Below are 25109 nucleotides of genomic sequence, written 5' to 3'. Positions count from 1 at the left end.
GTTGGACTGTCTTGTTGAAAGGCTCAAGAGCCTGCTTTAGAAGTCACTTGACAAGGCACAGCTTTGCTGTGATTTTTGTACTTGAATTCTGACTGTAATGCCAATGCCACGTGTTAGCCTTCCTCCAGCACTTATAAAAGCAGAATGAGCGTTAAGAATATGATTATCTTTTAACTAAATTCAAAACAAAGTTGAGGGATGAAGTGACTGGAAGTCCTGCAAGTCTGACTGGATATTACTGCCATGGATGTTATCTGCCTGTCTACTGATCGTTCCTGCCTCTTGTTCTGCTGTGGTAATTCCTTTGGGTAGTGTGTTGGGCTCTAGATGTAGTGCATCTTGACTTCCTCCAGAACCCCCCCGAGATGTTCTGGGTCTTTGCCTTCCTCACGTTTCACAGGGCGTGGGAAGGCCAGAGAGACTGGAAGCCTCGGCTGTTGTGTGCAGCGAAGCTGTCAGCCTTCTAAGAGAGCATGTAGCCAGCAAGTGCATTGTGGTGCTTCGGTACCAAGCTGATACTACAGGCCTCAATCCTTTTTTTGTGAAAAGGGATCACAAGGAAATGTGCTGATGTTGAAGGGGGAAAGGTGGCGGGGGAAGAGGTAGGAGGCAGCTTTCAACCAATTTTAGGCTTAACTCCTGTTCCTAAAAATGGTTCTGGTCTTTGAGGGATTTGCTTTTGGCTTTTTGCCTTAAGTGTGTCTAGCTTTCAGGGTAACGTTTTCTTGGAAGTTGGAAACGGTCCTTCTGGGACGCCAAGGCAAACCCCATACCTGGGAGGGCCATTTAGCGTGCTGCACCGTGCGTTTTATTCCCTGTGGGTCACTTGGCCCTAGCTGAACACGCTCTCCCAGTATGGCACGTCCTTACCCTGCTGGCTGAAAAATTCTGTCTTTTAATTTCCTCAGGTTGCCACAGGCCATAACACTTGTGTGTTCATAGACCGCTTTCCTTGCTCGCTGCTTTCAGATTTGAGCGTCGATGCCATGGATGTAACAGGAGAGCAGCAGCAGGACGTAGAGCACAAGCCGTTTAAACAACGCTTGGATAAAGCTGCCAGTCTTTGGATAAAGTCGTGTGACTCCAGAAGCCGAGAGACACAGTAAGATGCTATTCTGCCATTCTTGGATGGATGCTCTCATAGCCTTTCTGTCACCGTATGCCTGCTATGATATTCGTGGGAACAAGGGACGGCTCAATTTACAGCGTTTTACACACCACAAACTCTTGAAGAGTTTATAGGACAGAAATCTATTACACTGGCGGATCAGACAAGCTCCTCTGTGTGTGTGTGTGTATATTATACTCGGTACTTTTGCGAGGCAAGTCTTTGCCTCGTCCCTCTGAAACTGGGACAAGGACTCATTAATGCATTTCAGGAGCAAAGCTGCTGAGTGAACAGGCTTTTCCTACTAGAAATCAAGCAGCTGCTCTGGCAAAACTTGACTTTGGTTGCATCTTTGAATCCTAGGAGGCTGACAAACGGGACGAGCTGGTTAGAGGAAAGAGCCTCTCTCCAGGGAAGGCTCCACTGACTTGACCCTTAAGCCTAAACTTGTGTCTTACTACATTTGCTTTGTGTGTGTTAATGCATACCCGATTAATAGATTTCAGTTGATTTATCAGTTACAAGTTGGAGTAAGGGGTCCTTGGCTACATAAACCTCTCCTCTGTATTTTTTAACATGTTATGGCTTACTGTTCTACTTAATACAAATCAGGAACAATTCTGGTAGTGTTGCAGTCTAACAGTAATACTGTCCTGACTTTGTCTTTCTAAAACGTGAGGTTCTTATTCTCTGTTCTGGGAGATAGTGTAGTTCTGTGTATTGACATGAACTAAACTTGCTGATTTGTTGTAACTCAGATTTAGCTTTTCTGTTCTTAAAGCTGAAAGGCTAAACTAAGCCAGGAACTGAACAGTGGGTACGTACGAGAGCTTCTCCTGTTGTCACAGACGTGTGGTGATAACCTTCTTACTGTTAAGTCACTTAGCAGCCTTTCTGTATTCAGAGGCTGTGGTGTTAAGAATGTAAGGTCTGGGGACAAACCCTGCTTTTCTGTATCTAATTCTCTGTTACCACATGTAGGCCTCCTGCCTTAGTTGTGTTGCCAGCCTCCATTGGGATTACTTGGTCTGAACCAGTTGCTATCGCTCCTTATATTATCAACGGAGAGGAAGAGAAACTTGCAGGGAGCAGTCTCGTCCAGGAGAGGCATTTTGAAAGCGATCAAGTTGCGTTGCATGCAGCGAGCAATTTCTTCTGCTGTCTGGAAAAAGGACACGGCTAGTTTGATTTCCATCACCAGTGTGGCAAGTTGGATTGGAAGTGTCCACCCATCTTCATGAAACTCTACGCTTAGCAAGTTTCTATTAGTAACACTTGATGTTCAGTCAGTTATTTAAATGGCAACTATAGCAGTATTGACTGTTAAAGGAAAAATTTACACAGATGTATGTACCGCTAGGCTTGATTTAGTCACAACTCGGAGCTGGGCCACCACCCCAGTGAGTGGCAGAGAAACAAGGGGTATGGCACAGCTTACACTTCTCAGATCAATAGTCAACATCTGAAGTTTTTAGAAGTTTCCTTTAGTCCTGTCAGTTCTGCGAATCCATCACCTGACTCTGTCCCAGTTGATTGATCTGTTCGGTTCCAGTCTCTGCCTCTGTTCCAGGCTCCTCCTTGGATCGTGATGTTCTTTCTGCCTGCTTTAACTCACACACTCCTTCAAGCGTGCTTAGTCTTTGAACAAGCAGTTCCTATTCACATATACCAATTTTTCTAAAAACACCTGTGTTTGAGAGCACCTCTGTGCACAAATTGATCATCTATTGTTTCTCTGTTCTCCCACTGATTAACTGGACTGGGTTTTAAACCAGCCTTGGATTAGGGCTATATGAAGGATGAGTCCTGGTTCTGCCATCTAGCAGCTTCGGCACTTTAAATTTCTTAATTCAAAATATGTTTTCTTTAACAACTTTCTGAATTACTCTTGCTCAGGCTAGATGGCCTAATTAAGCAGTGATTTGCCTCCAGCTGGCCCCAAAATGGCATCCACACAAACTGTTTCAGCAGTTCTTCAGGATACATTCCAGCATCTTTCCTGAGGACATGTACAGTTGCTTCTTATTTCAGTTGCTATGACACCTGCATTCCTCCCTGTATCTCCAGCATTTCTCAGGGGTCACTCTTTGAGGTTATTCCTGACTAAAATCATTTATGATTCCTGCTTCTCCTTCAACACGAGAACTGCGATGTTCACTCGTTTCACTAAGACATTGGTGAACTATATACTCCTGCGAAGGCAAAATACAGAAAAGAAAAAAAAAACAACACCCCAACCTGATTGTGGTACTGAATAATGAGCACTGAGGCATGTATTTATGATGGAGTATGCAGGTCAAAACCATGCCCTGGGGCTTAAATGCTTGGAACTGAGTTTGCAGCTTGGAATCCCAGCAGGGCTGATTCAGCCTTCCTCATCCTAAAGCTGACATACTCGATTCTCACTGACCTTAGGGACTGATGTGGGTAGTTTTGTACCAGCCTGACTACAGTTGAACTACGCACATAGAAAATAAAGGTTCTACAAGCTGGAAAGTCTCTTAACCGATGTAATATTCATTGCAAAAACACTCTGAAAAACAAACTTCTATCTCTGCATGGTTTCCTACACATGCTTCTTCTGGAATGAGATTTTGAATCTGCAATCTCATCTGCTTTATGTGGGTATGAGAGATCTGATGCCACTTTTAGGGTTGGCCAACATGTCACATTTGCTTCAGCTGCAGGCCTCTTTGCCCATGCAGGTACGCTGCTAGGGACAGTGGTGTGGGCACATGTCAGCACAACAATGTGGTGTTGGTGATGGGCATTAGGTAATGGGTATATATCACAGATTCACAGGATGGTTTGGGTTGGAAAGGACCTTAAATATCATCCAGTCCAATGCCCTGCCACAGGGGCAGGCATGCCTCCCACTAGCCCAGGTTGCCCCCAGCCCCATCCAGCCTGGCCTTTGAGTGCTGCCAGGGGCGGGGCACGTACAGCTGCTCTGAGCAGCCTGTGCCAGCACCTCACTGCCCTTAGGGTAAATAACAAAGAGTATCACCAAGGCTTGGTTAACATGGCTCAAGACTGTACCAGTTTCTGTGAGTGCTGGCCCTGGTGGGTCCTCGCTGAGGCAGCATTGTTTTTCAGCCTGGGTCTATATCTGTTTTCTGACTCCCTGTGTTTCTTAACACTTTAAGTGAAAGCCTTCGCTCTGAATTAATTATACATGCAGTTCCATAAGCTACACTATACGTAGCGCACAGAACTTGTGGGGTCACTGCTGCACTGCCACGAACTGCCAGGGAAGGTGCTTGGGGCAGAGCTGCCTCGAGCCCCTCACGCTCTCACCCGCGGCCCGCTCCGCCTCTCGGTCCGGAGCCGGGCCCCCGCAGCTGGCTGCGGGCTGCTTTCAGTCTCCCTTCAGGCAGTCAGCGGAGCCGGCCCTGGGGCCACCCCGCCGCCGAGAGCGGCCTCGGCCCCGCGGCAGTTCCCGCTGCTGTGGGGACGCGCCAGGCCCGGCCCCGCGGGGCGGCCCGGTAGGCAGGCGGGGCCGGGGGCGGACGCGGACGCGACAGAGCGTGACGGGCGGAGGGCGGGAACGGAGCCGCAGCGAGGAGCGACCCGACTGCCGCCGCAGCGCCCGTCGGGAGGCGGCCGGGCAGTGCCGCCGCCTAGGTCCTCCGACTCCGCCGCTCGCTCTCTCCCCTGCGAGCGTCATGGCGGCCGCGGCCGCCGAGCCCAGCAGCGGCCGATACCAGCAGGTGAGGGGGGCGGCGGGCACGCGAGCGCCGCGGCTCTGTAGGCCGCGCAGGGGAGTGGTGGAGCCCAGGGCCGGGCGGGGACCTGCCGCCGCTGCGCTGTGGGGCAGGGTGACGCTGCCGCCTCCTGTGCCCCGCGGCTGTGTCCCGGGGAGTCAGGCGGTGGCTCGGCCCTGGCCCGAGGCAGGGCGTCTCCCGGGGCGGCGGGCGGGCCGGGGCCCGGCCTGCGGGCGCCGCTGTCCCGCTGCGGAGGGAAGGTGGAGAGCGGGGCGGTGACTGGACTCGCGGCCTGCGGAGGCGGCGGCAGCAGCGCCTGGGGCGGAGGCCTGGGCTGCCCGCAGGGGCGCGGCGGGCCCCGCCGGCGGCCGGGCCGGGCTCATGTTGCGGTGCTGTTCACCGCCGGCTGTGGGGCCGCGCCGCCGCAGGCCTCACGCCGGGGCCGGTGTCTGCCGGGGTCGGCCTTGGCGGGAGGCGCGGCGGAGGGGCCGGAGCGACCTGGCGCGCAGGGGTCCGGCCCTGCCGGGCGTTTTCCTCTCTGGCCTCCAGCGATGCTGCGGAGACGCTCCGCGGCCCCGGCTCCAGCCCGCAGGTGAGCGAACTTGCTGTGTTGTCTCTAGATCACTGTCAGTTTTACTTTATGTTTTACATGAGATGCATATGAAATCCCCGTAGGCCGGAGGCTGCCCTTAAAGAGCTCTCCCATAAATTTGAGGTTGTTCTTCCTTCCCTGCTTCCTGAAGGAAAGGATGTCTTTCCAAGGGCGTCAGCCTCACAGAATTTGGGGTCATTTGGGCCCCGCTGTGTGACCCAGCTCCCACTGGCACGCATTTCTGATGTGCAGACGTGGAGGCTTTTCTGCTTAAAGTAAGGGAGAAATCCCTTAAAATGGTACCCATTTCTCTCGTGTTTAACCAAGGCTCTTGTGAGGAATAGCTGTGTTATGACTCTGTCTTGGTAGCAATTTCAACTGTGGGTGGGCTCGCTCCTTTTAGCATACAAGATGCCCCTTCCCATTGGGATTATGACAGCTGGAGGCTTCTGCTTTTTACGTACTAGAAAGTTAAGTAAAACTTAGGGGGTTTGGGTTTTTTTTTTTATATTCTGTGCAAAACAGATGTGTTCGCTTACAAAGACAAATCTCTTTGTGGTTGTTCTCGGAAATGATAGGTACAAATAAGCAGGTCTCTTTACTAATCATCTTTCCCATTGGAGTCCTGTGACCCTGACAAACATTTTCACAAATGTCTTTTACAAAGGGATCTAGCTTTGTGTCCAGTCACCTTGTGGCTGTGGAAATTGGTGACAAAATGTGCTGAAGGACTTTCTTGCGTTGCTCTTCAGTGACTCTGTACCTGACCGATAAGCACAATCCTGGTTTCCTTAAAGAGAAATGTGTAAAGCTGTTGTTTCACCAGATCCCACTGACACATCAGGCAGACACACAGCAGACATCACTGTTGCTCTAGAGCATAACTGCATGGTACTGCAGAGATCAGGGAGGCAGGCTGTGCCCCAGAGGATTTATACTGCTAAAGACAAACAGGTAACGGAGGCCCCACAAAACGAGTGGTTTAGCTGGAGTGTGGAATCAGAAACTCGCATGTAAATAAATATATTTTTATGTAGCTATTTAGAAATTGCTGTTTTTCCCTCACCCTCTGCCAGAACCATGGTATTTGTATGTGTTGTAAAGTGTTATTGCTGAACTGGCTCCTAATGCTTGTGTTGCTCCAATAAACCCTGCAAGCTGTGAAACTAAAGATGTGGATTTGGTATTTAGATGAAGAGGAGATGAGAGGGTGGGAGAGTCTCTCTAGCATTAAATGTATCTATTTTCTTTCCATACATTGAAACCTGTTGTGTGTATGCATGTACAATTAATGAGTGCATCATGTGCCAGCAAATAAAGACTTGCAGTGAATTGGTAACTGTAAGGACTAGTGCTGAGTTACAGGGTCCAGTGTGTGCTGGAGGTAGCCTGTAGAAATTCAGAACAAGCTCATTTAATCTTCTAAATTATTGGATTCAGAGGCAGTGGAGGAGAACTCAGAATTTTACAACTTGATAGTTTGTGTGTGTGTGGGTGTGGGTGATAAGGGTAATACATTAGCAGATTTTGTTACATAGTTAGGCGATTCCTGTACAGCTAAATGGGACCTACCATCCGAGCACGCCAGGGTCACATAGCTCCTGCTCTGGAAAGTGTTACTAGTGTATTGACCTGTGTGTAGGAGCGGCACTGTTGAGGTGTGGGCACTATTTGAATGTGTACATTATTTGTAGGATTCCCTGAATGTGTGTATTTTCAGGGGAAAAAAAAAAGGTGTTAGTTAATGAGGATGACCTCAGGACAACGGAAATTGATAACTGAGTTTGAAACCTGTGTGTTTCTTCTTCCACCCTGTTCCGCAGCCCGTGCTGCCCTGCAGATGGGGGGTGCTGCCCCAGCACCCCAGCAGCCTCTTTTGCTGCAAACTCACAACCTGTGTCTGTTCACTAATACATGCAGTGTTAAAAGGGTGTTCAGTGGCATAGGATTTATTTTCTAAAGCTGGCTTTCTAGCACTTGTGCTTTGTTTTGGCATTAGATAATCTGATAAAAAATAGCCTGTGATGACGCCTATCGATGGATGTGGCAGTCTGATCTAATATACTGAGGAAGCGCAGCTTGATGAAGAGTAAAGCTAAGACTCCAGAGAAGAGAGCTCTGCTTTTCCAGCCCCTTTCTGTCAGGAGCGCAGGCTGGGGCAGTGTGCAGGAGCCAAGCAAGGTGGCAAGGTGGACCAGGGCAGACTGCTGGTTTTGGTTCCTCCTCTGTGGACTGGCTAATGGGGCCTTGGTGGGAATGGGAGATATTTGGGAGGAAGAAAGGCTGCAGCATGCCCTGGTAGTGTTATTCTGGGTGGTGTTGCATCCCAAAAAGGGACACTGGGAGGCTGTTGTCATTTAGACCTGCCTTTGGGAAAGCTGAACAAAGATGTTGCTGGGATTTGGTGGCTTAATGTCTTTTGAGGATAACCCCTGGATTGTGAACTCAGTGGCAGAACTGCATGTCGTCCTTAGCATAGAGACTAGTCTCCATTCTGCAAAAAACAGCCAGACTTTTAATAGGTTTATTTACACTGTGTGTTAACAGAGGCATGTTTTTTACTTGAAGCATTTGAAAATGTATGTGATTTATGTAATGTAAACCCACCTAGAAAAGGTAGGTGTGTTAAGTAATGAAGGTGTACTCCTTTTTAAAGTGGCATTTCTTCCTGTTCCACTTGTTGAAGGTTTACATGGATCAATTATCATTTTGTAAGGGGAGGTGTCTATGAGAAACATAAGGAAGAAAAATTTTGCCATTTGCTTGGTTTTCTTTCAGTGAAACTGTAGAAGAAATATGTTTCTGAAGATCTAGTGTGAATACGGTTTAAATCCATGAAGGATCTCAATACTTACTCAGTATCTGGGAAAGCAGGGGAGCAGACATCAGTTGCCACCTTGTGCTTACCTTAAGCTTGTATTTAATTTTTCAGTTGCAAAGGGGCACACAGATTGAAACTAAAAGATTAAAATATACCAAATCTTATAATGTCAGCAGTTAGAATTAGTGATGTTAGTGGCTATTTTTTTCCAAGGTACTTGTAGTATGCAGAAGATGTGCTTGCTAAAGATACAGGCAACTGATAAGAAAGGAAATTTTCAGGGTAGTTTGTTTTTACATTTTTTTTATTTTCTTGGTTTTTGTATTCAGACCAGTAGAATAGAAGATGTCAATTGACATAAAAACAGTAAAGATTTTTTTAAAAGTTGTGGAATAAAATCACATTTCTTGCACAGCTGCCACTCTGAGGTTCTGCTGCAGCATTGTCTGAAGTGGCCCAATGTGCAGGCTGATCTGAGCTCAGGTGACTAAAATCTCACCGCTTTGTTCTGAAACACCCACTTCTGTAGGCAGCAATACCTGTCAGGTGAGTTTGCAAGGTTTTAGTGATTCTGTGTGAAAAAGTAATTACAGAATTAAAACGCATTCTGTCTCTAAAACTCAAAGGACTCAGGACAGGCAGTGAAACGGTAGTAGTCCAGTATTACCACATAGCTAGTGTAACAAGAGAAAATAGCCTTGCATGCAACCTTTGTAATAAAATACTATCTCGAGTATGAGGATTGCGCTGGACTCTTAGTTGGACTTCTTTGGTGACTTTTTCTATCATCGCTAAAATTCAGTGGGGCTCTATCCCCTATCTGGGGATAGGAACAGGCCCTCAGGCCTTTGGGTTCTTAAGTGGCTGTCAGGAATGTGGTACCTCTTTATGCGGCCTTGGCATTGTGTCTTAAAAGTAATCATACCAAAAGCAAGTTGCAAAGGTTCCATGTGTGTGTGAACTCTGCTTCTTTGTCATTGGGACTAATGAGAAAAATGCAATATTAAGGTATATCCATTCTGTTCTCTTACTGCCTCTTGTGAAATTTCCAAATTTGATACATAGTGCCACAATGGGATTTTTTTTTCATTGAAGGTAATGTAACATTCTTCATATGACAGTTAAAAAAATGTGATATTTTAAAATGCCTGAAAGATGCAGAGGTTTTTCTGTTATGTCTTAGTATCCAGAAAAATGTTAATCTGATCCTAAATGTTATGGTATGGCCTTATGCTTTAAGTGGGGGAAATTGTTACAGCTATCTAAGATTAAAACCTACTTCTTCTGCATTAAGACCTTGAACACTCAAATCTAAGGACAGTATGTAGGCGCAGGTTTGTGCTGGCCCAAGTGCTTGTTTATGGTCTAGCCAGACCAGTATAATTCCCCGTTTAAACAGAGGCAAGGGAATTGGATCACTCTGTTTCCCAGGTCTGAGGTGTTATTTCCATGTTGTCAGGCCATTAACTGCAGTGAGTCAGTGAATAACAACACCCTCGTGGGTTGTATTTTGTTGGACACAAAATACATTTTGATTTGTGTTTTTTACCTTGGTAGCTGGGAGGGTTGTTGCAAACATACCCTTCAGGTGGATGCTCCCTCTGGTTTCTGGTCCTTGCCCCGTGCCGTGCGTCCTGCTGTAGCTGTGTGCTCACTGTGTGGCAGGGAGCTGGTCCAGCTGGAGGAGGGGGGGGGGGGGGGGGCGGGGCGGGATGGGGAAGGTATGTTTTGGGAAGGGGAGTGGGGAGTGGAGGCATGGTTTTCAGTGCTTTATTAAAATGGAGTAGCTCAGGTTGGCAGGGACCTCAGAAGGCGCCCCCCAGAGCTGGGCTGTGCTTGGGGCCCTGGGGAGAATCAGTTCCCCAGCACAAGGCTTGGGCAGGAGCATCAGCATTTCCCCAGTGTGGGGAGAAGCCAGGGAAGAGTTTGCTTAGACAGCATGCCCCCCGTCCCCTCGCCCTGACGGCCCGGCCCACCGTGCCCCGGTAACGGGTGAGTCACCTAAAACCTGCACAGCCCACCCCATGCGGTGGTGCCTGAGCGGCAGGGAGCTGGAGTAAACAACGCTATTTGGGGCTGTCACTCTCCTTTGGTTAAATGAACTGGAAGTGCCTACGGGAGAAAACAGTTATTTGCTTGTCAAGTAGAGGGCTGATGAATGTGGGTTGACTTGTGTAATAGCTTATCATTTTTCCTGCTGATTAATAAGCTGATATTAAGATATAGGAGTTTGCAACAGCATTGGGCAAAAGTCAGGATTTCAGATCGGGGTACGTTTAAAGTGAAGCTTAAGTCAGTAGAAATAATTCTCTTCTTCACAGTTGGTAGCAACTTTTTGTCTACTTCCGAAAGGTCAGAGACAGGGAAGGAAGAAAGTAAGGGGTGTTGCAATGGGAATGAGGTGTAAGCTTTTTGTGGGCAGGCTGTTGTCTTGCTGGGGTACTCTCAAATTTAGTGGAGATACAGATTTTTATTTATTCTTTTTTTTTTTAACATTTGGCTTGCAAAGGTTACGATTTCATTGTTCTGAAAAAAATCAATTCTGACACCTTTTTTAAAAAAATGGATTCTCTTTCTGTCATTAGCCTAAATATCTGGCTTTTTTAAATCTCAGAGAAACCATAGTAACAATAACAATGAGATCTGATTAGGGTTATCTTCATTCTAGAATTCCTGTGTGGGCTTTCGGTGCAGTTCTACTTTGCGTGCACAAACATAAAATAAGAACTGAAATGCAGTAAACATTGATGATGTGTGGCTGAGGTAATACATTTACTGATGATACATTGCTAAAGGCGAAGCTTGTAGTAATGCTGATTTAGTGCAAAGAATATTTGTATGCAGCCTAGGACTTGGGGCAGGGAGAGGTTAAAAAAAAATATCCAAAACTGTGTCAGCAGCCCATGTGCTAAGTGTAGAAAATTTGGAAGAAATAAAAAATATATTTTTTGGGAATGCTGTCCTCAACGTTTGCGTCGAAATATTTTGAAACATTTTGTAAGTTTTGAACTTAATGCTACTGCGCTGCATGTATAAATGTGATACATCTCAGCCAGGGGGCAGTGGCAGACAAAGGCAATGTCTTACTCAGAGCCAAGCTTCTGATGGTGTTTTTTTTGAAAATAAATGTCCCTGGGTCTTACCCTGTTCTATCAGGCAACTTTCAACAGCCAGACTTTTGGTTTAATAACTGTATGCGTTGCTGTAAAGACTACCTTATTTTTTAATGCCACAAATACAAGAATCAGGCTTTAAAATCCATCAGTGAAATCAAAGAAAGAATACCCTTCAGCCTCAGCAAAATAGGCTGAAGTCAAACACTGCTTTAATCAGGTTCTCTGCGTTCTGTGATCTCTCAGCAGCGGCCTGAGGGGGAACTGCCCGCTACACAAACCTGAGTAGCGAGTAGCGCAGCCTTCCTTGTTGTGTACCTGGTGCTGCATGGGGCAGGAGGCCATGGCAGCGGGGCCATGTGAGGCCTGATGAGTCATTCTTCCCCGTCACATGAACGCTTGCTGCTTTGATAATAAGCACTGAGTTGAATTTTAGAGGCCTGGAATCATTAGAAGGGCTGGAAGGCATTTGTGTACCTTGTCCTTCAGAGGAAAAATCTGTTTTCTGTAACTGTATACTTTCTATAGCCTCTAGCTCGACCTTAAAAAGTAACTGCGTTTTTTGTGTCATCACCTGAATTGTGATGGTTTGAAGCCAGCAGTGAGTTCAGCTTGGTTTCTCCCACATGATATTGTTATAAAATACACTCTTTTCCAATAGTAAAAAAGAAATACGTAAGAATTCCAGTGGTAGAAATTAATATTACACTTATCTGTGTCCTGTTTTGTTTCATCTCTTCCAGTGTTGTCATATCTAGTGCTTTCCTTCCCCCTCCTTGGTGTTGTACTTTTAGGCTGTATATGTAGTCTTTCTTAGAAACATTAGGGGTTTAATTTCTGCCAGCCCTGACTAAGGGAGTAGGTAATGCAGAGCATGTGGTATCCGGGGAGTATCCCTAGCATGTCAGAGTCTTTCCTCCTTCGGTAATAGACTGGGTGCTGTGGAGGCAGAAGAAAAAAAAAAAGGGGAGAAGTATTGAATTTTCATGGACAGACTGAAAATAAGCATGGTGGAGCATTTTCTGAGAATTTATAGACTGAAGAGCTGGGAGACCGAATCAGCTTATTTCACTCTGGGTTTTACTGGGTTATCGCGCAGGTTGCCCCTCTCATGCGCGTGCAGGCTGCTCTTGAATTTCTGCAGCAGTGCTCTCTCTCTTTTTTTAAAAAAAAATCTTTTTTTAAAGCTTATTAACAGGCAATTCACAAGTTTGCATTTTGTTCTAATGACTCAACTCCATGGGGTTTGTAAAATAAGGTATTTTTGTTTCTTTATAAGGGTTCATGCTGAGTTAGCTAGTTTGAAAAAGATGGAGACGCATTGTTGTTGTAGGAGTTACTGGAGCTTACCCTGTTAATTGCTCGGCGCCCTGAGGCTAATTAAAGGTGCTGCCATCGAAGCAGGTACCTGCCACCTCCGCAGCCTCGCTCCTGAGGCACGGGAAGGGATTGATCTGGTATGGGTTCACATCTGTCCGGGAGCCAGCATTTTTGATGCCTCCTGCTGACAGTCGCAGCATCTGTGCTAGGAGGTGCTTTTGGTGTAATACGGATTACATTTTCATCCGGATCACTAAATTTCTTCTTCAAGGAAGTGGTTCAGCTTTGTGCCATGTGGGGAGTTCTTATCCAGAAAGCTTGGGGCTGACCAGCTCGCTCCCTCTTTGGTTTTTTTTATCACCTCTCCGGCTTGGAAAATGTGAATGGGGAGAGGATGGAGGCTTGCTCTTAGAGTAGCAAGGTGAGCTTTGTCGGATAGTGAAACAGAATGCAGTGCTGTGATGTTCTGTTGTTTTGGTACAGCTGAACTGGGTGACAGCGCTATTGAATTTTTTCCAGTGCTTCCTCCTGTTGTTTCTTCCCCTCTCTGCCTCTCATCTGACCCCTTGGACCTGCCAGCAGAACCGCTAGTGTTGTTGCCTGCTCACACAACTAATGTAAATTAGTTTTTTTTAAATTAGTTATAATTTAAATTGTTAGGTTAAACTCCTTTAACAGCAGGTGTGTTTAAAGTCTTTCTGGCGTAAGAGATGTGGGGAGCTGTGACACATCGGCTATGCTGGCAGGATGGGGAGGAAAGTGGCCTCCTTACCTAGGAGGTGAAAAGCCAGCGGGGACATTGTGTCTGGCCGCAGTGCAATGAACCATGGACTTGCAGTTACTCCTTCTGTGTGTGCTCGCAGTTGTGCAGCTGATGGAAGCGTGCAGCAGTCTAGTTAATGGCAGAGAAAATGAAAGGATTCATGCTCTTCTCAGCAAACTTGTAGGACTTGGATGTGTCACGATTCAGACAGGCAGCTGTGGTTTGGATGCAAATGTCCAATCAATTGCACTTAAAACATCTCAAAAAAGTTTTGGCTTTGACTTTCACGGAGAGCATGGATGTAGTCTGATCTTAGGCAGCAAAAGGAATAAAAACCTGAGACACACAACAGTTATGTATAAAACAAAACCTTCCTTTAGAAGTGTGAGCTGATTTTAATTTTTTTTCTTGGTAATACATACAAGTAAAACAAGAACATATGCCCACCCCCTCACCCTCCTGCATTAAATGTTTGGTAATAACTTGAATGGCAATGTGCCTCTCCAAAGAAAAGAAAGCAAAATGTCATGGATGGCTTGAAGAATATTAGCACGGATGAGCAGGAGGGATAGTTCAAGAAGCTGTTGAAGAAGTTGCAGGGTTGCTATTGTTTAGTGGTGATTACAAAGGAGGAAGGTAGTACTCTTCTGTTCAGGCCAGTGGTTTAGTCCCAAGGTGCTCTTTTGAAATGAGTTGTCTTTCTGCATACAACCTCAGCATCTTTGTTGACGCGGTGATGAGAAATGGAAAGAAGAAAAAAAAAATTAAATTTCTCATTTCCTTTCTGGTGCATTCTGCTTTGAATGCTTCTGGCCTGGTATTGCTGGCTTCTCTGATCAAAGCCTGGTGTGCCTACCTGCTTCATGTGGCACTGTATATTTGATGAGCTGTTTGGTTATTTATACAGAACCTGTGGGAAGCACAGTGCACAAAATAAACTTTCTCCTTTTCAGTAATGCAGTGTGAAAGTTTGAAGGGAAATGCCAAGATGCATGCTTGTATGTATCATTATATAATGTCTCCATGTACAATAAAAATACAGCAAAGCCACAGGCAGCAGTGGTTTTGGTGGGTATCTTGTGATATTTCTTTGACTAAAACAGATGCAACTGCAGCTCCTAAGCAGTGTGAGCTGAGGAATCTGAGGAAGTACCAGGGAAATGAAAAGGTATTGAGAAGGTATGTGCTGTGCTTTGTTGAAGTCCAGGTGTGTGAGGATGCAATGTAAAAACACATTAAAACTGAGGTGGCATGTTGATTGTTTAAAGTGGGAGTGCTTCAGAGAGAAGCTGAGCAGCTGCTCCTATGTCCTATGGTGTCATAGAACAGTCTTCTTCTTCCAGAAGAGTCTGTTGTGTGCAAATAAAACTGGGGGGGGGAATTTTTGCAGAACTCGAGAAACCCTGTTAACCTCTCCTCTGTGTGGGTCTGTTCAGCTGCAGAATGAAGAGGAGCCAGGCGAGTCTGCATCAGTGGTGAATGACGCCCCTCCACCTTACAGCAGCATTTCTGCAGAAAACACAGGTAAATTCAACTGCAAGGAAACAGCTACGTTTGCTCTGTTGTTCCTTCTTACTTGTTTTTATTACTGACAGATGGCATTGTAGCATCCTTACCAAGGCTGCGAAGGATCAGAATTGATCCAGAGAGACTGTTGTTACTTGGGGTTTAGAAGATGCATTTTGGCTACATTCATCTGATGTCATACCATCAAGTGGTGTTCAAGTTACATTTCACAGTGTTCTTGGTAGATCGAAGACAGTTCAAAATCAAAGTGCTATGAAGATTTGTGGTTCCCCTCTCATTATTTGGCATTTGGATGATGCTGTGCTCCTTCCAAAAAGGACTTGTTACTTAAAAGGGATTAAAGAATTCACTCTTCCTGTAGTTCTCAGCAACTGAGTACTTGGTCATAAGAATTATACTTATTCTGAGTCATTATACTGTCATGTCACTCGTAGCTTTAGCAAACCAGCTTGTTTTGTGCTGATTATGTATCAGGGTATTTTGGCTGAGGTAAATCTTGCAATTTATTTTTTCCCCTCCAGTACTTTCAGAGTCAGCTGTTTAAATAAGATTTGTGAATAAAATGCAGCGTACTGTCAGCCTCTCAAATAGCCAGCTGGCTTTGGATAGAAGTTTGAATACTGTGTTTCTTGAGCTGCTTGTTGAGTGTCCTGCCTTGGCACAGTAACCATAAAGATGTCCCATCAGTTCTGGTTCCTTAGTGTGTGTCAGCAAGTGGTGCTCAGAAATGCTATGTTTGATTTTTGCTCCAGTCCCTTTCCCCTCCATCAGAAAACAGTTTGAAGTCTGTCTCTGGACAGATTGGTCACCAGTGGCCTGAGGCTTGCAGTGATCCTTTGACTCACTCAAACCTCTTGGATTTGAAAATACGACTACTTCTGTTTATTGAAGTTAGGAGAGACACAGCATGTATCACTGTTTTAAAAAATTAAGTACAGCCAGGTATGTTAAAGCAGTGCTTTGTATATTACTTGGTATTACAAGGTACTCCTGTTTTTCACTTTCTGTTTTAGGATGGGAAGAGGCTAGAAGGGTGGGTAGGGAACAGAAGGGGCAGGCTTCAGCAGTATGGGATACTGTGGTCTTTTGAAGTCATCTGAAACCCTTCTTATTCCCCACGTGGCGTTCTTAAGGAACCGACGAGTTACCTTCTATATAACGGGGTTTTTTTCAGCTTATTTTGACTACAAGGATGAGTCAGGATTTCCTAAGCCTCCATCTTACAATGTGGCCACAACACTGCCTAGTTATGATGAGGCAGAGAGAACCAAGGCTGAAGCCACAATTCCCTTGGTTCCTGGAAGGGTGAGTATGCTGGCTGTATGTCTTCCACATTTCTTGTGTAGAGTTTCTGGTTTAACTCCTGCTGATCAAGTATCATGACTTTTTTCTTTCTTCTTGATTTTTGTTGTTTTGTTGGGGTTTTTTTTAAGCTTTCTGGGGTGGTGATATTGCATACTCCTAAGAGTTCTGTAGCAATTTTTTTTTTTGTTTTGGTTGTTTGGTTTTTTTAATTTTCCTCTGGCTATGATGATGTAAAACATCTCAGTAATGCCAGCATGTGCTATCCAGATTACTTTGGCAAGCTGACAGAGGCACTGTACTGTAGCCATGTGCACTGCCACTGGTTGGGGTTTTTCTTGTTTTTAATTTTCTTTTATTAAGAGACTTAGGATTATTTGTTCCACCGTCTAGCATATCTACCTTGATACTCCTGCTGCTTCCTTACTTGACTTTTCCAGAGGTCAGTGTAGCTGGTACAAGGATGATAAAACCATTCTGTCAGAATGATATTTTTAAATTTTTTTTTAATTTCTTTTTGTTTTTTCAACACTGTCTCTTGTTCAGTCTCTTCTTCTGCCCCTGCTAGCATTAGATGTTCACTGTTCGTTGTACTTCTGTGTAGAAGCCAAATTCCTTGCTGAGATGATAAGTTTAATTTTTTTATGAGTAGGGGAATTCCTTACAGTAAGAACAAGAATATCCTGGATCTTGACTATCCTAAAAATAAACAAGCACATACATAACATTTGTATTATGTATATAGTTCATGCCTTGCCTCATCTCAGGATGAGAAGCAGGAATTTTTCCTCCTTGCATTTGTAGCCTTTTGAGATTCAGGATTCCAGGCCCCTGCCCTATGGAGGAATTCCCTTAAATGTAAATGAAGCATTTTGTATCCCTCCATTGTATGCTGCTTTTTGAGGGTTATACAATTTGCTGGCCCTTTCTTGAAGAGCCACATGCAGAATTGGGATTGCCATATGGGTTGGACTGATTTAAATCCACCCATGTCTTGTCTCGCTTTAATTTGCAGGATGATGACTTTGTGACACGGGATGACTTTGACGACACCGACCAGTTGAGGATAGGAAATGACGGCATTTTCATGCTAACTTTCTTCAGTAAGTACATGGTGGAACTCAAGTGTTTTTAGGGAGTGACCCATAATAGCTGTTTTCACACTTAATGCTTTTGTAGCACCAGGAAAAACCTGTGTGTGAGGATTTTATGGTTTTTCCTTTTTTTCCTTTGAATGTAAGGAGGGCTTAACCTGCAGCTTTTATCCTACTTTCTCAGTGGCATTCCTCTTCAACTGGATTGGATTTTTCCTGTCTTTCTGTCTGACTACTTCAGCTGCAGGACGATACGGGGCCATTTCTGGGTTTGGTCTGTCTCTTATTAAGTGGATCCTTATTGTCAGGGTAAGTAGTGTAGTGCAAAACACACAGATGGTGGTACTCTTTTTTTTAATTATTATTATCCCCCCCCCCCCTCCAGCTTGTTTTTATGTTCCTTATACCAAAGTTACATATGTAGCTGTTTATAACACAATAGATTGAGCCCCTTATTTACTAAGAACAGTGGTTTTTCATCATGCTGCCCTGTTTATGTGCTGGAATTATTATAATAATTAAATAATAATAAAAGAGAATAAAGAGTCCACACCCAAGTATGGTGCTGTCTGATAGAGCCATTGTATTGGTTCAGAATGTGTTTGTGTGTTGAGCAGTAACAATGATCTGATCTTTGTAAAATGTTTATCCAGGTAAATCAAGCTCTGCTGTTAGCACAGGGACGTTTGTCTCCAGTGTGCTGTTCCTTAGGTGCTCCTTGGAGGGGGCGGGGGGGAAGTCTCTAAAACGTGGGATATCGGATGAGGAGAGGGGAAATAGGGACTTAGGCATTAGGAGGGGTAAGGTTCGCTTCTTTTGGCTGGAAGAGGCAGGTACCGTTTTGTCTGTGACACGGATGGGAGAAGCCCACTGGTGCCCTCTGGTGCAACGTGCCTGCGGCACAAGCAGGAGAGGATCAGGGGGAGGCACACTTTTCTGTTTTATTTCCACAAAAACTCGGGGCATATCCAGGCTGTTAAAATATCCACTGTGCTCCCCTCCACCAGATCACACAGGGAGAGGAAGGGAAGGACTGATCAGAGCCTAATTCCAGAGAAACCTTTTTAGAAGGGGGATGTGGGGTGTGGGATGTAAAGGTGCTGATGCCAGAATAAATGGGAAAAAAAGGCCAAAATATTTTTTGGAGGGACTGGGAGAAAATACTTCTATCAGAAAGGCTTTATCTGGGGCCTGTGAAAATGGCATGCAGAGATCCTGGGCTGAAAGTTTTAATTTCAAGCAAAAAGGCTTGTTAGCTTTGAGTAAGTAGAAGCAGAGAGCGTTAGTGTTAGGGCTGGCACTTCATACCTAATCTTTGAGGCTAGGAGTTAAAATTTGTAAATACAGCATGTGTTAACTGTTTCTGTAGAAAGTTAAGCTTTTTGGGGTCATCTTTTAAAAGTGGTTGTTAAGAACCATTTGCTGGACTAGGAGGTGTGACAGAAACAGGTGACCTTAACTGGATTTGATTTAAACTTTGATAACAGGCTTACCTTTTGTTAGGTTTTTAAGCTTGAATAGAACGAAACCACAAAAAATTACACTGTATTTACCACCGACATAGTGAACTTAAGTGCTCTGATAGTGCCAGTGCCTTTCATTTCAATATGCAGTAATTTTCCCAATAGAAAATCTTGTCAAAGGGTTCCGCAGATGTGGAATTTCTTTTTCAACCGTACTTTTGTTTGCAGTCCAACCTTACAGTGTTGTAATTACTATGATGCACTGCTGCAAACCTGGTTTTCCCTTTCAGAAACTGCAACTGAGGTTGTATCAGACACACGAGGGAAAATAGTATTTTACCAGTAGCGTTTGTCTGCTCCACTGATGGCAAGAGTTTGTGGCTGAGTGTTGAATCTGTTCCATTCCCCTTGGTTGGAGTTGGTCTGATGTGTGTAGAAAAACCTTAAATGAGAGTTCGTGGAGGTAGTTTGTTCCTTGCAGTCCTCATGCAGTGTCTTGTATGCAGTGGGCTTGATCTGGTTACTGCTGAAATTGGTGAGAAAAGGGGTCTTTTTTTATTTGTTTTTTGGTTTTTTTTTTAGTTCTCCACCTATTTTCCTGGTTACTTTGACGGCCAGTATTGGCTTTGGTGGGTCTTCCTTGTACTAGGTGAGTATTTGGGACAGTGAGAGGGAATGCATGCTTAAAAACTTTGTAAAGTGCAATTAGGGCTTTTGTGAGCGTAGCTTTACTGGCTATTAAAATGCATGTGTACAGATGTAAAACTGAAATGTAACCCTCACAGTACTGCTCTTACTGAATGCCTTCTAGGTTTTAAAGGTACACAAAACTGCTGTCCTTTTGTTGTCCTTTCTTGGTGGCAGCATCCCATTTATCTCGCAGAAGAAGTAAAGAACAAACAATGCTTGTCTTCAATAGTAACTGATATTGTATCTGTTCTAATATCTTAAATGGAAGAGTGGGTTGTGGTCTTTATTTTTTTTCTCTTCTTTTTTCCTCCCTTGGACGTGACATGATCTCATTTGGAGTCAAAAGTTTTGTGATTACCTAAGGAAAGGTTGTTTATGAGATTTTCTGAAACTGTCATTGATTAAGTGTTATCGATAGCAAAAAAGCCTTGCATTTAGTCGGCTGTTGTGTGTCCTAGAAACTTAGGTCCCTCTGTACTGGTAATGGTGAGCTGAACCGCTTCCTCTCTAGTTGAAGAAGCAACACCTGTGTTAACTGGACAAATGTGTTTCTTCCATCTAGGTTTTCTGCTGTTCCTCAGAGGATTTATTAATTATGCAAAGGTTAGGAAGATGCCAGATACTTTTTCCACTCTCCCCAGGACCAGAGTTCTCTTTATTTACTGAAGGTAAACTTTCTGCTTTTCTCAGTTTGTTCTGTTTTCATTTTTACTCTACTTAGTGACTCTTTTAGGCTAGACTTGAGTTTGCTTCAATATTTTTAGAACACAAGGCAGCAGAAAACAGTTGTTTCTTGGTATCGCACGCAGAGCTGCTGTTTCCACAGAGTCCAGACTGCCTTGGTAGAGAGCAGAGGAATACCTGACATTTAGTCCAGAGTTTTTGCTTTGAGGAGTTGTATATTCATTAGATTCCATGACTTGAATTGTAAGAACAAAATCTCTGCCCCTTGGTATGGCAATGTGTTTGGCAAGTGTGCCTTTCAGAATAAATCACGTGCCTGAAACACGTGGTATGTCCTAAATGTGAGTAAAGGTCACAGAATATTGTTAGAAGATTGTGCCAGTGTCTTTGGCTTATGTCCCAGAAACAACAATTTGTCTGAATTTTGCATGCTGTTTGAATTTTCTGCCAAGTTCCTGAAGAAATTAAACTCCTGCACACCTTTGCTCTTTGAACACCCCTCCCATATATTTGAACATACCAGCTTGCCTGAATATCTCAAAAATCTTAAGGCCTGAAAGTCTTTCTCTTTAAGGCTGAACCTTAACGTTTCAGCCTTTTCTATGGGACTTTAAAGGAGGCTTAGGTAGTTGAACCCTTCTAGCATAATTCCCTGCTTACAGCAGATAATGGCCATGCCTTAACTGGCCCTCTCTCCCTCAGGGGAAGGAAATCCTCTAATGGTTGCTTCCCAAATGGTGAATGCAACATGATGCTCCCTTTAGAAACATCATAATAACACTAGATTTCTCCAAGACAGGACTGAAGCAATTGCAGCTGGGACAGCAGTATAAAGAAACCGAACAAAACCCAGCTTTAAATTGGGGGTCATTAAATTGTTCAGCTTCTAAAACCGAGGCTTGATTTTTCCAAATGCATTTTCCTTTTATTAGAAACTGCAAACTGCATAAGATTCTGCTTCATTTCTAGTCTGTATGAGAACATGCTACATAAAACGGCATTTGTGCAGTGTTTTTTAGCTTGAGTTTTCCACTGGTGATAGCGTGTAAAAGTAGTTGAGTCAATTCATTGAAGTGTTCCAGTTCCGTTTAATAAAGTTATGTTTTATGACCTCCTCCAGGATTTGTAATATCCTCTCAAATTCCTGCTGCGTCACTAGAGGGTTTATTTCCCCCAGTTGTATGGTCATGTAATGTGAGTGTTTAAGCATCAGCTTTACCATCAGTTTGTTCTCACTGAACAATTTATTTTTTTTTTTGCTGCTTTACTGAAACTATTTTTTCACTTATTAAAGAAACTGTGTGGTTCTTGTTGCACAGGCTTGAAATTTTTAATTTTTGAGACCTTGCTTATGAGGATGGAGGTGTAAAGTGTTTTAATTTTTTTATTATGTATTTGTTGGGGGGGAGGGGGTGTTGTCATTTTACAGCTTTCAAAAAGCACTCTCTCTTTTATATATGTTGAGATAAATATCCAGAATACTTTCTAAATATTACAACTTTGGCACTTCCCCTACAATAAATCTTTAATCCTAAATTCTGAGCAGGGAAACCACAAAAGACTTGGATTTTCAGCATGTTATTGTTCTTAAGATTAGATTTCCACTGTAGGGCATAATGAAAAGCGTATGGTGAATGATCATTTTCATTTTAGACCAGGGATAGTTTTTAGAAAACTAGGAGGGGAAGAATAATTAGTGCAAATAATATTTATGCAATAAATTATACAAATAAATCAGTGAAAATAGGAACGGGTAAAGATTAAACTAATCAAAAGGTTTGTGTTTACTGTTCGGTCTGCGTGTGCTAGTAATCGGCATTATCCTTGGCAGTGTCTCAGCACAGTACATCAGCTGTATGACAAGTGGAGGTGGTTTATGTTGGATCTCAGATTTAAACAGCTCTAGCCAGTATGGCCGGAATAGACGGTTTGTGAGAGCTTTTGTCATGTTCGCACCAGAACACTTGACAGGAAGATACAATACTCATAATCATCCTGCGTGGATGCAGCAACTAAAGACTGAGTCAGATTTTGTTCTCATAGTGTAAATGCACTTAATTCCATGCACCCATAGGTTTTTATGCCAGTGTTTCTAAGAGCATCATCTGGTTTAGTTTCTGTGTTCCCCTAAGGAATTTTAACTCTTCAGAACTGTAAAATATGCAGAAAACTACAGAGCGTTTTGATAGAGTTAGTCATTGTGTACTGAGATACTTGATAAGCTTTAGACATCCTGCACTCTTTGTGAGCTACATCCTTCTGTTATCTAAAATAACAATCTAACTATAGTTTCAGTATTCAATATCCTTCTCTGACAGATGTTTTCTGGAAAATGTCTTCCTGCATATAGTGAATACTCCCTCAAGAAGCAACAGCACACCTGCAGGAAGTGAATCAAGACTCTGGAGCAGAAGAAAAATAATCACCTGCTTTAAAATAAATAAACGTACTGTTGGAAAACAAAACAAACAAACAAAAAAAGAGATGCATTTCTTTCTATTGGTTTCTAGGTGTAAAATTTTAATAATTAATGCTGAATTCTGTAATCATTAACTCATTAGTGGCTAATGTTTGAAAAAGCTGTTGCAGTTGAGTCTGTGGCGTGCTAATAAAGCCTTATATAGATTGTTTCTGTAGTGATTTTGGTAGCATGAGCCATGCCCAGGAGCCAGCAGGGGCCAGGCTTGCTTTATTTCCTCCTCTATCCTGGGAGCCAGTTTGGGCTCTGGTCTGTCCTGTACAGCCTGTGTAATGCTGAGGGCCCAAAGGGATGACCTCAAAACTTGAAGTGGCTTTGCTATGGTTACACATCTTTCTGCTGTGTAAATCCGATAGCATCTGCACTGTTGAGGGCTGAATGGAAAAAAATGGGCCTATGCGGTACAGATTCTTGAGGTGTAAAACAGGTATTAATTTTTTGATAGTCTATATTCAATGTTGTAGTATACTTTACTTTCATACTGCCTACTTTTTTGGGCTATATAGGGATTTTCACGGTACACATTGGTAGTGTAAAAATGAAAGATCACGTTGCAACTTTGTATAAAAAATTACCTTGCAAAACAAAGGCTTCCCCCCCCCCCCCCCCTCCTTTGGCTTGAGACTTGAGACAACTCCTAACATACCTGTAATTCTTGCTTTTGTAATTTGTGTTAGCAGAGACTATGATAGGTTATAAATGTAGATTTAATGTGCACTTCTGTGCTTTCTGCCAAGTGGTAATTCACTTCAGAGTTTTACTATGTTGAAACTGTAAATATAGCAAAACGTTAATAAATATCACTTATGTAGCAGTTTTTGCTGTAGAGCAGTGTTTAATTTGGTTTCAATGCTTTGTTGCACCTGGTTATCGATTACATATGCAGATTATCTATGGGAATTTCATTGCTTTTCCACAGCAAGTGTACCGCAGATCTCCACTCCAAGGTGTCTTCCTTTTTGTAACCAGGTTTTCAAACCCCAAGACAGTCCTCAATGCCAGCCTGGTGGGTCAGGAAATGGTAATTCCATACATTTTGGGGGGGTGTTGGATTTTTTTTGTAGTTTCACATACAGAACTTATCTGCCTCATGACATGTTTTGTTCATGGTTTTGGTTCGTGGCTGAACTTCTCAGATGTGTCGTAGTCACAAACAACTGGTTGGGGCTGACAGAGTTAGACGGAGGTTACACAAAGACTTCCTTTTTAAACAAGGATGAGTGTACACAGAGGGAATTAAGTTTGTCCTGCAAGGCAGAAGATATGTAGCATTAGGAAACTCTTTGAGTCACGTTTGCCCAAACTTGGTACATGAGCCGTGTATTTACTCTTTTGGCATCTGGGCCTTATTTGGTCTTGTATATTCAGAGAACTTGAATATTTGGCATTCCTCTTTCTCTTCATTGGGTGGCCTGAAGCTGCAGACACCTGCTGCTCCGTCTTTCCTCTGCAGACAGCAGTTCTGGGAGTGCAGGGGAGGGATGTGTGTGCTGCCAAAAGCGGGTAGGTGACAAGACTCTGAAGAAATCCACGTTTGTGTTCAGTGTGGGTTAACACAGACTCCAAGCTCAAATAATTATTTTGGGTCTGTGTCAGCTCAGCCACTTTATACCATGTAAGTGGCAGGTCTGTGGTCATCTGCAGTAACCAAATAAATGCCTTTGGCCTTCCTGCTTGTGTCTTGTTAGCCAGGTTGGTTTTGCCTTCCAACATTGTAAGCATCTGAGCAGGTTCATACAGGATTCACACATAATCTCCCAGAAACGTATTTCATCTTTTGATTGGGGACCATTCTTCTCCAGAGAGGGGAGGTGGCCACGTTGGCTCAGCCCTTACAATGGGTAATACTTGTGATTTCCATGGAGGTTTTCAAATGTGCTGCCTCATAAGGTGACCTTTGCAGAAGACCGAGCAATGTGGTTTTTTTCTGAACCTTGCTTGAGTGGTAGGGTTTGCACTGCATCTTCTGTACTGCATGCGCCTGAAATAGCAGCATATTGCTACTCCCCCTTGCCCCCCCCCCCCCCCCCCCCCATTTTATATTAGTTTATGTTTTGATAACCCCAGGATTCCTTGACTGTGACGACCTATATGAATCTTACTTGGGCCAGGCTGTGTTTAGCACATTGGCATGTTGGGGTGCAGCCTCTGAGTGAGGGAGTGATCAAGCAAACACTGAACCTCTTCTTTAGCCGTTGGCCACGGAGGGGATAACAAGAAATGCTAATAGAGATGGAGATTCTGTAGCAAATCACTCTAAATTTAATAATCTCACCATTTCTATGCAAGAAGCATTAAGCTGTCTAGTATTCATTTTAGCTAATGGTGCCTGGAAGAGGGATGGAGGCTTCATGGGCTGTGGCAGGGCTGCAGAGCGGCTGTGCCATGGTAGGAAGAGAGGTCCAGCAGACACAGGCATTCCTGCCTGTATTAGGGCTTGTGCTTGGCC

At 44.0% G+C, this 25109-nt stretch overlaps 1 protein-coding gene across 3 annotated transcripts; it reads left to right on the top strand.

Moving 5' to 3' along the window:
* Positions 1-4629: 4629 nt before the first annotated feature.
* Positions 4630-23474, top strand: NDFIP1 (Nedd4 family interacting protein 1). 3 transcript variants are annotated; one of them, XM_055811747.1, is made up of 8 exons: positions 4630-4818; positions 14858-14945; positions 16123-16253; positions 17266-17353; positions 17529-17653; positions 19390-19456; positions 20060-20165; positions 22477-23474. In XM_055811747.1, the coding sequence occupies exons 1-7, from the start codon at positions 4774-4776 to the stop codon at positions 20161-20163; spliced, it is 648 nt and encodes a 215-aa protein (XP_055667722.1). In that variant the 5' UTR covers positions 4630-4773; the 3' UTR covers positions 20164-20165; positions 22477-23474. The 3 variants fall into 3 exon arrangements, with proteins under 3 accessions (XP_055667722.1, XP_055667723.1, XP_055667721.1); XM_055811748.1 differs by having other exon boundaries at positions 4631-4818; positions 22532-23474; XM_055811746.1 differs by having other exon boundaries at positions 4631-4818; positions 22500-23474.
* Positions 23475-25109: the final 1635 nt, after the last annotated feature.

Source organism: Falco peregrinus, chromosome 8 (genome assembly GCF_023634155.1).
Source record: "Falco peregrinus isolate bFalPer1 chromosome 8, bFalPer1.pri, whole genome shotgun sequence".
NCBI classification, from domain to species: Eukaryota; Metazoa; Chordata; class Aves; order Falconiformes; family Falconidae; genus Falco; species Falco peregrinus.
The sequence above is the reverse complement of the archived record's forward strand: the minus strand, read 5'-3'. Positions and strand labels throughout refer to the sequence as shown.

Bases quoted from the DNA above. Each gene is read 5' to 3' on its own strand.
- NDFIP1 (XM_055811747.1), top strand. From the start codon at position 4,774: ATGGCGGCCGCGGCCGCCGAGCCCAGCAGCGGCCGATACCAGCAG. The intron at 14,946-16,122 runs GTAAATTCAACT...GGTTTTTTTCAG, and splicing joins CATTTCTGCAGAAAACACAG to CTTATTTTGACTACAAGGAT. The intron at 17,654-19,389 runs GTAAGTAGTGTA...TTTTTTTTTTAG, and splicing joins AGTGGATCCTTATTGTCAGG to TTCTCCACCTATTTTCCTGG.